General features: G+C 37.8%; 5 protein-coding genes across 5 annotated transcripts; all 5 read left to right on the top strand.

Annotated features, from left to right (window-relative positions):
• Positions 1–7: 7 nt before the first annotated feature.
• Bfra_000941 (uncharacterized protein) lies at positions 8–538 on the top strand (the record flags this gene model as incomplete). The annotated part of the gene is made up of 2 exons (XM_037331383.1): positions 8–335; positions 489–538. 2 exons carry the CDS (start codon positions 8–10, stop codon positions 536–538), a joined length of 378 nt encoding a protein of 125 aa, XP_037197716.1.
• Positions 539–2198: 1660 nt separating this feature from the next.
• Bfra_000940 (putative zinc-binding dehydrogenase protein) lies at positions 2199–3695 on the top strand (the record flags this gene model as incomplete). The annotated part of the gene is made up of 4 exons (XM_037331382.1): positions 2199–2548; positions 2609–2717; positions 2764–3103; positions 3151–3695. The coding sequence occupies 4 exons, from the start codon at positions 2199–2201 to the stop codon at positions 3693–3695; spliced, it is 1344 nt and encodes a 447-aa protein (XP_037197715.1).
• Positions 3696–4400: 705 nt separating this feature from the next.
• On the top strand, positions 4401–5854 carry Bfra_000939 (putative methanesulfonate monooxygenase protein; the record flags this gene model as incomplete). Its single annotated transcript, XM_037331381.1, has 3 exons — positions 4401–4690; positions 4739–4838; positions 4892–5854. 3 exons carry the CDS (start codon positions 4401–4403, stop codon positions 5852–5854), a joined length of 1353 nt encoding a protein of 450 aa, XP_037197714.1.
• A 2225-nt stretch (positions 5855–8079) lies between these two features.
• Bfra_000938 (putative extracellular cellulase allergen asp f7- protein) lies at positions 8080–9168 on the top strand (the record flags this gene model as incomplete). Its single annotated transcript, XM_037331380.1, has 2 exons — positions 8080–8343; positions 8416–9168. The coding sequence occupies 2 exons, from the start codon at positions 8080–8082 to the stop codon at positions 9166–9168; spliced, it is 1017 nt and encodes a 338-aa protein (XP_037197713.1).
• A 4321-nt stretch (positions 9169–13489) lies between these two features.
• On the top strand, positions 13490–14043 carry Bfra_000937 (uncharacterized protein; the record flags this gene model as incomplete). Its single annotated transcript, XM_037331379.1, has 2 exons — positions 13490–13677; positions 13737–14043. The coding sequence occupies 2 exons, from the start codon at positions 13490–13492 to the stop codon at positions 14041–14043; spliced, it is 495 nt and encodes a 164-aa protein (XP_037197712.1).
• Positions 14044–18490: the final 4447 nt, after the last annotated feature.

Below are 18490 nucleotides of genomic sequence, written 5' to 3'. Positions count from 1 at the left end.
GCACGAAATGAAAGACTGTGGCGATTTTGGAATGAAGAGTTGGGAAAGTAGTGAAGTTGACAATACTTATATATCGGCAACATCTAATTGCAATATCGTATTTACACTTCAAGAGGTCGTCGGACATAAACACCTTTGTGCCACTAGAAGCCCTAGATACATTGTTCTTGGCTCGATCGGATCCACAAGACCCCGTGTTTCTGTTTCATGTACCGACGGAGAATCGTTTAGCGAGTATACAATTTATTGTGGTGACATTCTCAGTAAGGTTGCGGAGCAAACCCTTGTGGATAATAAGGTTTCCTACTGTCAACTACTATTTTTCTGGCCAATAAGTTACTTCATGTGAACGTATTGGCGAAGGAAATACTCTTTGGTCAACTAGAGCCGTCTTTTTGCAACCTTAGGGGCTCCCAACCCATGAAAATAGAAGCAACAATGAAGCTTGAGCCAAAGTGCCGAGTATTCTCCACTTTATTTACCACTAGTGTGTCTGGCATTGAAAGGCTCAATTTCCCTATTGTCCATTCTCCAATAATGTTTCTCATACCTAGGTAAACGTACGCCGACAATCCAAAACTTGAGAACACTTCCAGAACAACTGGTTAAAATACATCATCGCCAATTACTCACTTGAGTGATAATGTTCAATTCAATGTGTCAGCTTTGCAATGTGCCTCGGCAGTTATTGACTTCTCCGCAATGGTGTAAATGCTGGAACAAAATCGAAAAAGGGGGTTGCCTGTCATTGTAGACGTATCATTTAAGAATAAATTATGCTTAAAAGATATGCCAGTGCTTCGAGCTTCGAGGAAAGATGTCACAGAATTTATCTGTTTACCTTATCCTGCATGTTGATTGGGCCTCATAAAAGGACAAAACTCCCTACCTATAATATGCCGACGAATAACTCGTTGTTTCAAGGATAGGGTTGAAGAAATATCCTCAACAATGCCGTGTAACTTTCCACCAGAAAACAAGCTGGAATTTACAGAAAAAAGATACCACCAGTGATTGAATGCACAATCGATTGGCCCATTGCACGCATCAAGTATCTGCGACGTTTGCAATCGATATGAACGAAAAAGATGTTTCTGCGTATGAATCGGCTGCAAAGCTCATACCGGAAAATAAAACAACGGGGAGATGAAGGGACGGTGAGTGAGCTTGGAAATGTCGCAAAAAAAAGCAATAACATGGGAATGAACACAGAAATGTGAAGAAGAAATGAAACGGCTATTCAGATGAGATATATCTCACATTTACTGCCTTTTTTCTATTGAGACAGAATCAGGTCAAATGTTCTTCAACATGGTTATCCACTGTATGCACCGATGCTACACCCAGTATACCAGCTTTCATGGAGAGCACGATCTGCGTAGTGCGTATGATCAAATTGTATATCAATATATTGATATCCAAGGGCACTCAACATTAATGATAACATTACGAGGTGTGCTGTCCAGTTCTGGAAATCGATAAAGAGCTTGCAGCACTTCCGGATTCGCGGATTATTCGTTCGACAGTTTTCGAGGTCTAAATGATAATCGAATTGGCAGAGTAAACTTCGTTTTACTTTGAGGAAAAGAGTACGAGGTACATATAGGGAGTTGACGAGTTGTGTTCTTTTATCGGTTACGAAAGTAGGCTTTTCGGTTATACCGGTATGGTCCTCCTGAGGATCGACTTTTCGTGTCGCACGGTTTTTGGAAGTTGTTTTTTCATCTGTAGTGAAGACCTGTTCTAGCCAAATCGATAAATGAGTAAACAATCTTTGACATAGTGGTCAGAGTAAATCGCAGGAATATAAGTTTGATAAGATAAGATGCCAATCCGCCGTGTTTGAACATCACGGGGAGACCCACAATTAGAGGTCTTTAGTGCGTCACGCCATAACCTCCGCATATTCATACACATTATGATAAGGGAGATCATGTACATAGCAATAACGAAGATTGGCTATGGTCTTTGGAGTGAACGAATCTCAAGCCTCGGTTTCGATAGCGATTGGCAAAAAAACGAACTTAAATATTGCGTGACAATATATCCATTATTCCGAATTCACAAGGAACTAGAACGAAATTAGAAGATGATTCAAGTGAGACTGAAACCGTCCGACATACTCAACTTTGTCAAACTTTGAGCGATTGGATCAAGCAGGAAACAATTCAACAAACTTCTATTCTTCGAAAAAGAAAATGACTTCAACACAAACATATGCACCGGCATCTGTTAATCAGGCAATAACACCCCCAAAGACTCCGGAATCTTATGGGTATCAGAAGGTCTTTCACAATTGGCCTGAACCAGAGAGTGAACCCGAGGGTATCTATTTGCACCACGAGACAGAAGTTCCCCGCCAGGAATCCGATTCAATTCATAGCTCGAATCTAAACAATGTGTCGCATCAAGAAGTCTTACTCTTGCATGGCGCAAAGCAAAGATATACCCATGCAACAGAGCGACCAATACCTTCCTTAAAGGATGATAGAGAAATGCTTGTTGCAGTGGAAGTTATTGGTTTGAATCCAATCGACTGGAAAGCCCCGTAAGTATTATTTTGTGTATTGATAGCAAATGATATCATTTAATTGACCATTCATCATAGTGACTTTGGCTTTGGACTGCCTTCTCTCCCCTGTATAAGTGGCCGAGACTTTGCTGGAAAGGTGGTAGAACAACCCCAAGCAAACTCCAGATTCAAACCTGGAGATACTGTAAGAATCTATAAATGCTGAGTAGAGTAACTGCTAACAATTCTAGGTTATGGGAATATCCACTGATTATCGAGATTCTCGAAAAGCTGCGTATCAACAATATGCAGTGGTTTCGGACTTCAATGCTTGCAGACTTCCAAGTACCGTAAGCCCAATCGATGCCGCACCGCTTGGCGTTGCCTTTGTTGCCGCAGCCCTTGGGTTAGGTATATGTTTAGGAGTAAATTTTGCCAATGTTGAGGGTGAAATTCAAGGGCCAGATCTTTTCCAGGCAATCCGCTCCATATCTAGGGATTCTATTCCACATGATGTGAGAGCCGAATGCTTTGATAGTATCCGAGAAGATGAGAGACCTGAACCTGGGGACTGGATAGCGATTTGGGGAGGTGAGGCAATCTCTGTAAAACTTTTGATAAATGCTAACGGCTGCAAGGTTCATCTGCTACTGGGTGTTGCGCAGTCCAACTTGCAAAACTGGCAGGACTTAAAGTTATTGCAGTAATAGACGTTGCCCGAAGCGGTGAACGTATGTTGAAACATGGTGCAGATCTCTTGGTGGATCGTTTTGACACTGAAAGGGCGATATCCATCGTCAAAGGTATCACAAAAGGAAAACTCCGCTTTGGACTTGATACGAGAGGGAAAGAAAGTACAGCCCTTCTCGCACAAACCATGCGTTCAGAAGATGGACTAGAAGGGAAAAGAGCACATCTTGTTGGCTTGACCGGGTTGCCAAAGGAACCAACTCCAGGAGTGCTATATCATTCCGTTCCCATCAAGACATTTCATGAGGCACCGAATATCGGTGAAGGATTGATGATTTGGTTGGAAAGACTATTCGAGCAAAATAGAATAGCGACTCCTGAAATTGAGGTCGCACGTGGTGGGTTACAGGGCATAAATGCAGCACTTGATAGACTGAGGGATGGTTCAGTAAACGGTCCAAGAATAGTTGTACCATTAGAACTGAGAGGCTGAGAAGCTAAGAAGATAAATTTATATACAATTGATGGGATATTGAAATGAATATGGATATGACGCGCCGACGAATCAAAAAGTTTGTTGGACGCGGGACGTGTAGTGGTACTTTTGAAAAATAGATTCAAGATTAGATTAGATTAGATAAGAGTTACGATGCTAATCCGTTCAGAGGTTAGCGTGTTGATCATAACTTCCTCTCCTGAGTGAGTCTCTTGTCTTCTTTTCATCGTGACAAAATTTATCAAAGTTCCATAATATACAATTTGATATTGGTATTACTACCTGATCTCTGAATTCACTCATGCTTGGTTCGGATCACCGATGTTAGATTATCATAATCGTTATTATGATGGTCTTGTCGATCAATCACTAGTCTTGGGTTGCAGCAAAGCTCTTGCACAAGGAGGGGTGCATATTGCACCATCCGTCGCCCAGGATATCAATACTTACTTTCCTCCCACGAGAATTCACGTCCTACGCAACCAAAGTTGGGTTAAATTACCTCCGGAGTTTTTTGTGTAGCTCTAATATGATGCGAACAAGTGCTCATATTGGCGTTAGTGAGTATCAGTGTAGCTACTTGAGAGCGTAGCTACCTAGTATTTCTTTATATTTTCATCTTAATGCTTTTGTTCTTCTTCTTTTTGTCTTTCTTCTCTAGTCAAGAGTAATTCACATATTCCACTACCTCTACATATAAGCATGTCTACTACCATCACAATCAGCAGCAATAGTCCAATTGTCATTCGCCATGATGGTCCACCCAATGGCCATGCCAATGGACTAACCAACGGACTAACCAATGGATATGTTAATGGCGACAGCCATAACAGAATCATTGAATATGCCAATAGTGTCACTGCGAATGGACACAATACACATTTCACTGCTGAGCCAGGACTTAACGATGCACCAGACCGTGTTAAGTTCGCTTATTGGGTCCCTAACGTTTCTGGTGGTTTAGTTATATCGAAGATTCCCCAGAGAACAAGGTATTCTTTATACTCAGCTGACAATTTTCGGTCACTAACATTTGATAGTTGGGACTACGAATCGAATGTGAGATATGCGCAGACTGCCGAAGAAGTGGGATTTGAATATGCTCTCACGCAAATCCGATTCATGGCAGGATACGGAGCTGTGAGTTTCTTGAACACATCATTGGCACACAAACTGATATTGGTTGTTTGTAGGATAACCAGCATGAATCCGTTTCCTTCTCACAAGCACTTCTCCATAATACTAAGAAACTGAATGTCATCGCGGCCTTATTACCTGGACCTTGGAATCCAGCCGTAGCCGCTAAGCAAATCGCTAGCATCGATCATTATACAAATGGAAGGATATCTGTCAATATTGTTTCTGGATGGTTTAAGCAAGAGTTCACAAGCATTGGACAATGGTGGCTGGAGCATGCTGAGCGATACAGACGTAGTAGAGAATTCATCGAATGTTTGAAAGGGATTTGGACTTCCCCGAAATTCTCATACAAGGGCGATTTCTACCAATTCCATGATTATCCATTATCACCAAAACCACTCAATTTACCGGGTCGACCACATCCTCTTATCTTCCAAGGTGGAAATTCAATTGATGCTCGGGAAAATGGAGCTTCTGTATCCGATTATTATTTCATGAATGGCAATACCCTTGAAGGATTCCAAGAGCAAATTGCCGATGTTAAAGAGCGAGCGCGGAAGCTCGGCCGTGAAGAAAAAATACATTTTGCTGTCAATGGCTTTGCTATCGTCAAAGAAACGGAAGAAGAGGCCATACAACTACTCTCTGAAATTCAAGGCAAGGCCGATAGAGAAGCTGTGAATGCCTTTTCGGATGCAACAAAACAAGCTGGCTCATCAACAGGGAATAAGAAGGGCATGTGGGCAGATAGCAAATTTGAGGATTTGGTGCAATACAACGATGGATTCAAAACAAAATTGATTGGAACAGCTGAACAAGTGGCTGATAGAATTTTGTTATTGAAGAGCTTGGGAATTGATATTGTTCTCATTGCATTTTTGCATTATGAGGACGATATTCAAAACTTTGGTGAAAAGGTCTTGCCATTGGTTCGAAAGCTAGAGAGGGAAGGAAGGGGCAAAGATGCAGAGGATGAAATTTTGAGGACTGGAGACGTTTACCGTGCAAAACGGTGAAGATTAAGGTGCGATGTACACTCAGAACCTGTAAGGCCTCTTTTGCATGATATTCCTTTGAGGCATTAGTTAATTTCGAGGAGTAGAGCCAGGACAGAGTTATGAAGGCTCTAGAGAACCTAAAGGAACCTCGACCTCAGGAATGTACGTATAGGGAGTTTGAGTTTGGCACACAGTCACCAATTGGTTTTTCTCCAAGTACTTGATCGAATCTGTGTTCTTGGGGGATATTATGATCAGGCCCTCGGGCTTTGCAGAAATCTTTTTCCTCGTTGCACACCATTTTTGAGGTGTTATTAGTTGTTGAAAAGGTATTGAAGAGACGTTGTTGATTTTTTGATTGTGTATATCTAGTTTGAATTAAAACCGCACGTCATAATGAAATCATTAACGTTGGTGGAGAAGTAGTAATTTTGAAGTTCGATTTATTTTGAATGAAGTTCAATCTGATCTTGAATTGCGATCGAGGTATCAATATGAGAATGAAGAACTTGTTCGGCTAACTAACCGTAACCAACAACTTCATCTCCGAGCATCCGAAATTTCCGATCTCCGAAATATCCACCGGGCAGACCTCCACCCACAGTAAACAGCTCTTTTCATTCATAATTTGCCTGGATATAACAGTATGCGCGTCGACGTCCTATACCAAAGCTACGAAGTCTACCTATCAAGTGCCGGTACCTCAGCAACCTTTTAATTTTCCACGACACAATAACATCAATAATGATAATTCCACGTGCCACATTCCTTGGTTGAAACGAGAGATCTAGAAGCATCCAGGGTGGCACGGGTATTTATTTATATGGCTGTGCTGTGCTGTCTGGTCTGTCACTGCAAAGTCTTCAAACCCCCATACGTGCATCTTCCCTGCCAAGCATCAGATGAACTTTATATTTATTCCACCTTTTTCTAATGATTGTGATGAGTTATTTATTTGTATGTTGGATCTTCCGTGAGAATGTCTATTTCCATTTGATATTTAGAGTTGTCAATACTCTTTATACTTTCTCATCACCATCGTATTCACAATCACACAACGAGGTGGGGAGGTCGAGAGAGTCCCTTGAGGGTGACCACATCTCTAAGTGGTCATCGAGTGCGTACAAAGTCTAAACAATGGATACTGTAGACGGACAAGATGGAGATGGACAAGATGGAGGTACGGTTAAAATACGCACCGAGATTTAATCGTGGAGTATCAAGCTATCGAAAGTTTAAAATGATGGAAGAACTCCGCCTTTAGATAAGAAACGAAAAACAAAAAGTACCTTTCCTTTCCTTTGCTTTCCTTCAGCTGCGGTATTACTTCTTTGCGTACGGGAAGATGTTGGAAAAAGCTTTTTGGGAACGATGGAAAGATCGAGACTCGTTTGGACGTGAGGCTACCTAGGTTTGGACGATGTAGGTATGCTTAACTGGGTAATGTGAGGAAGGATTTCCAAGGTTAGGTATATTAAGGGGCAACGGCTTAGCTCGTAGGGACAGAGGTAGGTAGGTAGCTATCCGGCGGTTGTGGCTGAAAAGAAACGGGAATCGACCTGGTCAGTCAGGACCTAGGTATGTATGTATGTATGTATGTATGAAGTCTACATCGATACGGAGTTGAAATCATATTCAACGATTAATTACTAGGTAATTAATATATCGAGATTGACTTCTATAGTACACCAATCTCCAGAAAGACAGTCCCAAATCAATTCATCAATTCATCAAGACAAAAGACAAAAGACCAAAAATTCCAACCAACGCCACTCACTTACTCAATAATCTCGCGTTTCTAAAATTGCAAGAAGAAGGAATACTTAATTACTTACTTAGGTACCTTGGTAGGTATCATAGTGTGTCAGCGCTTATCATGAAATCATCTGAGAAACAATCCTGCCCCGCAAAATCATCGTTCCCACCCCTGAGAGCATCATTTCAATTATATTAATTAATTTTTAAAATATGCATCAACTTTCATTCTTTTAAAAAGTATCAGCTTTCCTTTGCCTCGACTGCTCTTCTCTTCCTTTTCCCTTACTCTTCATCACATTTTGATTCGAGATCGCTTGAATTCGTTATTCATTATTAGAAGCTTTGGTCTTCAATACTCTCCTTCTTGTCCATATATACATTCTTTTGAAAAGATATCTATCATTCACATCCAGCCTTTACGGTCTCAATTAACTGTACATTTTCAATCAATCGATTTCGTCCCCTAAAAACAAACCTCAATCAAGATGGTTTTCTCAATCAAGAACTTGGCTACTGCCTCTACCTTCCTCTCCATTGCTCAAGGAGCCGTGCTTGGAAAACGTGCTCTCTCGGGTCAAGCTACTACCTATGGTGGTAATACTCAAGGAGGAGCATGTTCATTCTCTACCTATACCCTTCCATCCAATATCTTTGGTACTGCGCTCTCTGATTCCAACTGGGCTACTGCTTCGGAGTGTGGTCGTTGTGTTTCGGTTACCGGTCCTTCAGGTAACTCTATTACTGCTATGGTATGTATCTTACATCCCTGAACTCCTATCCATCATCTCCAAAATACCAAGCCCAAAATTAACACCACTCAGATCACAGACGAGTGTCCCGGCTGCGGAACCAACCACTTGGATCTCTACCCCACCGCTTTCACCTCCCTCGCTCCCCTCTCCGAAGGAATCATCGACATAACCTGGGACTATGTCGACTGTCCCATCACCACCCCTCTCCAACTCCACCTCAAAGAAGGTGTCTCGGCCTACTGGTTCAGCATGCAAGTCGTCAACGCCGCTGAAGGAGTTTCCAAGCTCGACGTTTCCACTGACGGCGGATCCACCTGGCAATCAACTACCCGCACCACCTACAACTTCTTCGAACACTCCGCTGGCTTCGGCTCTACCGTCAACGTCCGTGTTACCGGTTTGAGTGGAAAGACCGTCACCGTTAACAACATCGCCGTCACTGCCGGAAGCGTCGTTACCGCAAGCGGAAACTTGGGATCGGGATCGGTATCGGTATCGAAGTCTGTTGTTTCAGATGCCGCTGCTGCCAATGAGGCGGTTGCAGATGCTTCAACTACAAGCGCTACCTCCGCCGCAGTTGTTACACCTGTTTCTTCATCTGTGGCCGAAGTTTCTACTACTGCTGCTGTCGTCGCACCAGTTTCTTCCCCTGCCTCTTCCATCGCGGAAGTATCCACCAGCGCCGCTGTCATTGTCTCATCTGCAACCGCAACACCATCCACCACCAAGAAAGCCACTTCTACCGCATTGGCTCACACAACCAAAGCTAGCGCAACCCAGAGTGTTGTGTGGGTTGACTCTGATGAGTGCGAAACTGACTAGGGTGGGTATTGCTACGTCAGGGCGTCATTCATGGTTTGGAGACCGATAGCAAGAGTGAAGACTTCATGAGGTGATGAACATGCATGGATTGGAGATATGACTACGTTTGTCTGTGTTTATGGAGGAATGGGAAATGGGAAATGTATTTTCGTTGTATATATTAACTTGGAGAAAATATTCTTGAAGAATGAATTGAGTTTTGAGGAATCCTTACTCGGAAATGCTGTGTACATCTTTGTGTGTATGTATCAGGAATGTAATCTCATAACATAGTTTTACTCCTTCGATTTTGTATCGACATGTATGCATGTATGTAAGGCAAACCCGACTGCACAGAGCAGAGTATTGTACTTTCGGATTAGAGAAACTCGTTGTCACGATACTTCTTCCATCATGAAGGTGTTGAGAAGTGGATTTCGATTGATTATTTTTGAGAGAGTGAGAGAGAGAGGTCTCTAGTTCGGATCGCTTACGGGGATTCCATGAATAACCAAATCCTAGTTACTCTCCACAACTAAAGCGATCGAAACTTATTTCTCTTTGGGGTTGTCATTAATCCTTGAGCATCAATTACCTAGGTCTAGAATCAATCTAGTGGATGAGTATCTTTGGGTCTCCCAGAGAGACCCTCAAACCTTAAGATTGGGTCTAGGTACCTATCGAATCACATCGAATCACATCGAATCACATGTCCCCTCCCTCCCATCCTCATGCTCACACATCTGAGATTGCAGGTGTTCATAGAAGTGATTCCGATAGGAATCTTCAATTCAATCAGAACGGGGTGCATCCAAGCTTTAGCTGAATGCTTGTGATGTGCATGAGCGGGGAGTGTGGGAGATGAGATGCTACGCCTTGATGGAATATACACGTTTCTACATGTATGTGTATGCGGGATGGACATTGTTCATTCGCTAGCTTTGTTTGTCCTGCTTTCGGGAGCTCTCATTCGATGTGCTGTGGTCTCTGTATTTTCACTACTTCGAGCTCGCGGATGAATAACCCATTGCGTAGATTTCATTGGGGTGATGTGATGGTGGTTGAGAAGTGGATTTGTTTACTTGCGTAGGCTTTTATGAGTGTATAAGCTTGGGTGTAAGGAGTTATGTGAGCTTGTAGTGTTTTGTATTGACTGGTTTCTTTAAGGATAGGTATTGTAAGGCGAAGAGATGTTAGATGGAGATAGAGATAGCTAAGTCACTTGTATATATGATATGTGGCTATCTGTATATACAGAACTTGATGCTTATTGTACTTAGAGGTAATAATCATAGGTTTCCTCGAATGCTAAAGATAGATTGAATGAATGACGCAGAAATAATAAACTAAGTATTTTGTAACGTAACTTATGGTAAACCGGGTCATATAGAGAACCAGGTCACATTTAGCCCATCACTAACTTCAAACCCCAACAAATTTTGCTATGCATATCGAATCATTTTTTATACTTTTTCAAATTAAAAAGAAAATATAGAATATTATTATTATATTTCAATTAAAGGAATTTAAATCAATTAAAAAGACTGTAGAATATTTTGAAGTTCTTAAATCAATTTTTATAACTAAAGTTATTAAAAGGAAATTATATACTCAATTCTATAAAATAACTTAAATTCTTTTAAATATAAAAGAAAATATTTTTATATAATAGATTTTATAATTTATTATTACTGGATTCCTTATTACACTTATATTAATAAAGGAAATAATTAATAAAATTCGTTTTTGATATATTCAGATTATATTATTTTAAAATCCTATTTCAATAGAAATTTTATTTATAGATTACAAATGGATTTATAGATTTCAAAAACAATATTTAGAATTTAAAATATATTATTTATATTAATTAGAATTTAATTAAATTAAAAAGATAATATTAAAAAATATTTAGACTTAGTTTAATACATTTTATATATATTTTATTAAACAAAAATATAAATTAAATAATATATATAATATAAACAAAATCGGATTTAGAATTAGAAATACTCAAAATATATATATTATAATTAATTCTATTTAGAAATCGAATTGAAAAGTTATAATTAGTAAATAAAAATAAATAATTATATTTGAATATATTAATATAATTGGAAATACTTTATTATTTATAATCATTTTCAAGATTCAAAATATAAATTCTGTATGGATTTCAAAGGATATATCTTAAAACTGGTAGTTTTCTATAAGTATAAATGAATGAATCTCAAATAATTATAAATTAAAATAGCTAAAAAGAGTTTTTGAATTAGAATCCAAAAAAGTATTAAGTAATTAATCTCGACTTTTGATTATAAATAATTATTCAAATTATATTATAAATAGTTTTATTATTTTCTATATAAAAAAGAATATTGATTTACTTATATTACCTTTTTATTATTTCTATTTACTTTAATTATTTGATATTATAATATATAAATTAATAAAATAATATTATACTTTAAAGATTAATCAATATTCTCAAATTAGTATAAAACGAATTTAAAAAGCTGAATAAATAGAACTCTTTTAAAATATTAGAAAAAAAATATTAAATTCTTTTAATATTAAAATTAATTAAAGAGAAATTAGTTTAATATTTTTTGCTTTACAAAAAGTATTTAATTTATTATTATTTAATTTTTTTTAATAACTTTCTATTTTATAAATAAGAATCTCTAATTAAGATCTAGATTTATCTATATTTAGAAGTTTTTCTTTAAATAGAATAAAGCTAAGATAAGTAAATCAGATTTTTAATAAAGTTTTAATAAATAATAATTCTTTTGTATTATTAATTTATTAATATATTAAAAAAATAACTAAACTTATAGAATCTCAAAATACTAAAATAACCTTATTTTGAAAACAGTTTACTAATACTTAAAAGGTAATTAAAACTTGAAAAAAAAGAATTAAAGGTAAAAGAGTTAAATTATAAAATCAATTTGTTTTTAATAATAAGAAAGTATTGAAAATGGTATATAAGATTAAAAAAAAATCTAAGGAGAAAAAGCTATAAGAATAATTATATAAATATTTAATTAAAGAATTAAAAAAGGAAATTAAAGAAGAAAAACTAGAAAATAATTCAAATAATTTAGAATTGGAATTAGATAAATATATAGCTTATAGAACAAGATTATATAGAGAGAATTGAATTTTGTGACCCAATTCCTTATATAACCTGGTTCACCATAAGTTACGTTATAAAAATCGATATTTAGCTTTTAGACGAATATATACTGAGTTTCAGATTCATTTATAGGTTAGCTAATAAACAACTATAAACTTTTAAAGGCATATAAATATATACACTATAACAAAGTTTATTTAATACCTATATAGAAAGATAACAATTATTTTTATAATAATATAATTATATATTTAGTGTTACGATCACCTGAGGTCATAATATCTGATGATCGAAATTTCAACTTATTTCGAATATACAGATTAATAAGTGAATCTTTTTCATCTATTTCTTACCTCATTATTTTAATATCTTACTTGAGCTACAGGTTTATAATCTCATAGTTTTACCGTCTCACAGGTTCAGATCTTACCTTTTTTCAGTCTGAATGTTCTGCGGTCTCACAGGTTTACAATCTCCCTCTTTCTTATATTCTGATAGTTCTACGGTCACACTTCTATTGTCTTTGATTGGATTTTATCTAAGGATAATCGACTAATCATCGAGGGATGTTCCCAGAGGTTTTTACTTACCATCATCAAATAATGATAGAGAACCCCAACGAAGTTGTTAGAATCTTGATTCTTTACCTTCGTATTGGAAATGTGAGGAAGTACAAAAGAGGGGCTAGATGTATTACATTACATGAGAGAAAGAGCATGTGTATGGGACAATCATTAACTAGTAAATTCCGGGGAAGGAGATAGAGTTGTAGTGTGGGGCATAGTGTGGAGTGGATCATGGCGGGATTCCAGCTCTAGGTCTGGATGTTATACATATAAATATTTATGATATATTTTACAACTAATACTTCTAGTTATTCTTTTTGAGATATAATGTTAATTCAAGAAAAACTGTTTAGTGTAGCATATATTCATTATCAAGTCTCTATTCATTTGATCCTTTGAGTAGTTAATATATTCTTTAGAAAGCGAAGATTGGTTATCTGGAGTACTTATTGTAGAATAAAGATTTCTTAATAAAATTGAGATCCTGAAAGACCAATCTTGATTTCTGAACATTAGTTATTTAGTAATATTTCTTTATATTAATTATATAAAATATTATCGAGGTTCAACAAATAAATTATTTGTAAATCTGCTAGATTTGGTTTCGCTCTATTCATGATCTTGATCCAAAAGAATGTCTGAATCTACTTCTACACCAGCCCTCGATCCCACCAAGATTAGAAGTAGCCCAAAATGTTTATCGATGCCATACAACCAATTCGGTGTCGTGGTAGATGTGTTGCAGGCACGACAGGAGGTGATCGAAGAAGCCCTGGAAATTATGACAGGGAAACAGAACAGAGATCTTGCGCTTTTACAGCAGTAAGTTAGCTTTATAACATGTAGAGTATGGATAAAATATTAATACTGACACGGTATAGATTACTTGATGGACAAGCAGCCGATGTCATGACGGCTAAACCTTCAACAACTCGAACTGCATCTTCTAGGTTCCGAAAATCTGGAGTAGATTTATCCATGTCGGAGGATCATAACGATCGATTGTTATTCCATTCAATAGAATGGATCAATACGGGGGCTGGGCTCTTCCTTAAAACAAAGAGGAAAAACTATAAAGAGTGGAGCGGGAAGTGGAAGGAGTACTTGATGGGAACGGTTGGAGGAGTTGAGGCAGTTGAAGGAGCTGACGATGGCGAAAAGAGTTTGAAGAAGCTTCTAGAAAGTTGAGGCGAAGAAAAGGTCGCTCAAGCATACATGGGCATGTCAAGAATGTATCATCAACTTAAGGATGGGGGAGTGAAAGCAAAGATGAGTCTGAAAAATCGGGCAAGGTTAGAAATATGACAGTCACGAATGATGAGAATGAGTGTATGATATCTATTGGAAACAGATTAAGAGCTGGACACACAAGCTGAGAGCTAAGTATATAATGAAGTTGCTGGTTACTCGCTACTATCTTCTTGTGTTATCTTTTTAAGGTGGTAGATAGAAATTGACAATTTTTAGGTATAGGAGGAAGCCTAAGTTTGGTTGTGATAAGTATTCCAAAACATCAAACTCCAAATTCTGAGGTATAAGGAGCTTCAGAATTATCTACAGAATCGAAAGAAATCGAAGCTTCAAATTCTACAAAACTCTATGAAAAGATTTAGATTGTTCACTGGATTTACAAGATGCTTAGTGATTATAATGGAATGGTTAGCAAACGACTTTTTCTTAAAAATCCCAAAAGTTTTAAATAAACATTATTCAAAGCATTCAGGAAAAGAATATTTACTGGGAAGGCTTTCTCATTTAAAATGGCGATGAAGGTCTTTGCTATGAAATTAATAACAAAATTGAAATAATAAAAGAGTCAAGCGGTTTCACACATTGAGATTGGCGAAAGTAATAAATGCTGAATTGGACAATCTTCATACTCTTTTAATTCTATAGAACTTGTCAAATGTTGATGTGATTTTCTCACAAGCTCGCTGGTTATATCTCAAGTTGAAAGAGATTTTGAGAGGGGTAAGTGTTTTAGATCCAGTAGATAAAGTACATGGTGAATCAAACGAAGATGGCACTTAAAGTGATATCTCAGTGGTTACGAGTGAACGTTCCGATAATGAAAGCGAAACAGCCGATGACGAGAGTGAGGGTGCCGACAAATTCTTATATATAGGGAAGTACTGGGAAGATATGGACTCTAATAGAGAGAAAATACATACTGAATAGCGCAAGAAGAAGGGATTGTTGACTAGCCGTTGGGTTGTTATCAAAGGCCTAGCAAAGCACATACTCTCAAACAAAGATTCAGCTATTCCAGACATCATACATAAACCAGGAAACTATCACCAAGCAAAGACAAATAGCACAAGAAACTAAACGAGATTTAAGCTTTAAAAATCCTCACTTACCGTCTTTACTAATATCCAAAATAAAAAATATATAACCTAAGAAGTATAAAACTTTAATTCTAATAATAAAATAGAAAGTAATAAAAAATATCTTAACTATTATTAATAAAATCTCTAAGGGTAAGGGTTATGGAAAAAACGCTGTAATCTATCGACATTATACAGCTTGTTATACATATTTGTATCGAGGCTAGGTATATCGTGAATTCTGGCCATGGAATTTAGGTAGTACATACATTCGATTAGTTAGTACAAGTAGTCCAAAATCTGGAGCAGACAGGTAGATGTAGTTCTTTTCATCTATTCTCCTCATCATTGTAATTCCAGCAAGTCTATCGGGTTGTTTACTCAGGTTTAGTTTCACCTTTCCACTTACAACGACAGCAAGTAGACAGCCTGTCAGAGTTCGATTTGAAAAATAAGATTACAACAGCTCGTTGTACACAAATAAATGTCTTGAGATAACTTATGGATTCAATTCTCTTCGTGAGCTCTTCGTTACCTACCTACTGAGTGATTGAATTACACGCCATGATAGATCCCTAACCATTTGGATATTCATTCTGAACTGGGAGATTAGAATAATGTAATTGTTTAATCTGGTTTGAAAGACTGAAATGGTATGGTGGTTCAATCTGAACTGGGAGATTAGAAGAATGTGATTGTTTGGGTTGAATTAAAAGATTGAAATAGTATGATTATTCAATCTAAACTAGAACATTAAAAGTATTTGATTGCTGAGTTGGAGTTGAAGTATTGAAAGGTTCCAAAAGGTTCATATAAGGTTTGTATGATATGCAGCACATCACGTGTCAGTCTCGGTGTCGAATTTTACCCCACATTTCCGTATCTGTACCTACTCAGTACACCAACACCAATTTCCCCTCATGCCAATGCCTCTCACCTGATTAACCCTAGCCCACCAACATTGTCATGTGTATATATAACTAAAATACTCCATCCTAAACATCAAAAACAGCCTCTCAGCAGGTGGTGTGGTGTAATGGTAGCACGTGACGTTGTGGCTCATCCCTTACAGGATATATCACGAATGATCCGTTTCAATCTGGGTTCGATTCCCAGCACCGCCAAAGACGTCGTCTTGGATTGAAAACGATGATGGTTTGATTCCATCTCTCTTTTTGCAGTTTTTTTTGAAGAATTTTTGAGGTTGGACGGTGATGGTGGGGATTTCTTTGGTGGTGGATATTAGGCGAGGTGGGGATGGTACGTGCGCAGGTTTTTTGTGGTGGGGAGGCTGTCCAGACCCGATGACTTCAACTCGGGATTGAGCTGTTGGTTACCTAGGTATGTATGTAGATGAATTTTGTGTGAATAATGCTGTTGGAATATGAACATAGAAAGTGGTTTTGCTATATTGATCAATGTCGTCTTTCTTCAATGAGGTGGGTTATATCAAATAGGGATAATATGGTTCATTTTTAATGTCGGAACACGAGTATGTGGATTATGGTTATATGATTGTATTCCACTCCACTCTTGTGTATATATGTTGTACACATAGTGGGAGAATGAGATGGGAGGACTTTGCAGTTTAGTGTTCTTCTTTTGCACAGATACTAGGAAGTGTTAAAAAGTCATTGATGAGGGAGAAGGTTGAGAGGGAAGAGTGAGTCTTGTAGATGTTGAAAGCAACAACTGGACTGTACTGCACCTTGCTTGACACGGCGACCATCAAATCCCGGGCGAAGTGCAATACCATGATCTCTCTTATCTTTATCTATACACCATCAACACCTGAATCGGATATTATCCGAGGCTTCGAGGTCCCTCTACGAGAGCTTATAGCTATTTAGGGGTTCTTGCTGATTCTCGCTTGAACTTTCACTATTTCAAGCTTTCTCATCGTTCCAGTGGAAGTACTAATAGAATTAGTAATTCTTCTGAGTATTTTCTACTATATCTCTTCTCGAGACCCTTGAATTTTCGCGCGAAACTTCAGAGATGTATAGGGTCCTTGAAGAATTAGTACGCGGTCTTCCTGTGCCAACTTACATATTTCATTCAATCAAAACCTGTTTCAAAGACTCAAAATGTGTAGCTAGTTTTGCCTTTATATTGCTACAAGTCGTAAATGGTAGCTAGTAAAGAGTTTTGCTCCTTATATGTGAAATATGCGTGATGAACCTTCTCCTACCTTCTCCTAAGTCACCCGAATATCCCTCGAAGATCAGAGTTCGTATATAACGACACTGTACAAAGTTGAAAGACGGCCGAGAATTATTGCTGAATAAATAGAGTCTACAGAGCAATATCTTCACTCGATAGAAGTAAATTCTGAGAATTGCTTAAATTCTTATCTACCGCAAGTCGTCAATACTTTCCGACTTGGCAGTAGCAACTCAAGTAAGTAATTCCAATATATTTGCATAGGAAATATTCAAATTAATACGTGCGACCGACCCTTTAAATTTGCTGGTAGCTCGAGAGCATACCATATTGGAAGGACGTATTTTTGGAGAAATAGATAGAAAAATAATCAACTTGTTACGAAATACACAAATATGCTACGGACATTATAAACCTCCGAGATTATGCTTCGTGATTGAGCGAGCGGCTGGGGCCTGTGGCGTCCACTAACATGCCACAAATCCGGCGATATACCGGTACCTCAACAATAGATGAACAGGAACATATTTGTAAGTGCCGCGTTGTATCTGCATGGTTGCGCAAATATCCGTCCTGCTAGAGAAGCAACTGATCAATCCCTATCCATAATTAAGCGTTGATGCCAATCTAAATGCGATTATTGACGCCATTGTTTTTGACGAGCTGGTCGGATTTTAAACACCACTAATAACGGTTTGGGTCGGGGGTTTCGGGGAGGTAGTGATTGACCACCAATCGAAAACACTAGTCCGCGATACATCGCGTACACAAATTTATAATAGCCCGTGAGAAATGACAATGGCTCGCTGGATACAGTTTCAACCCGGAGAGTTAAATGTGGATGGGTTATGTGTGATAAACTGACATAGATAAATGTGCAGATTGAGACAACTGTAGTTCGAAGAACTCAAACCTCAGAGAACTTTTATGTGCTAGTTATGTACGCGTGACCTGTGCACACGTGACCTAGCGACAACGAGTAGGGTGTGATTGGCACCGATTCGTGCACATTCAACATGAAGAGCTTAATAAACAAAAGCTTTGAAACCAGATCGCTGTCTAACTTTTAGTAGAAATTTGTTCGTGAATCAATCATCAATCGAACAAATCATTTGACAAATTATATAAAACTCGAATAAACTTGA

Source organism: Botrytis fragariae (genome assembly GCF_013461495.1).
Source record: "Botrytis fragariae strain BVB16 chromosome Unknown tig00000001, whole genome shotgun sequence".
NCBI classification, from domain to species: Eukaryota; Fungi; Ascomycota; class Leotiomycetes; order Helotiales; family Sclerotiniaceae; genus Botrytis; species Botrytis fragariae.
The sequence above is the reverse complement of the archived record's forward strand: the minus strand, read 5'-3'. Positions and strand labels throughout refer to the sequence as shown.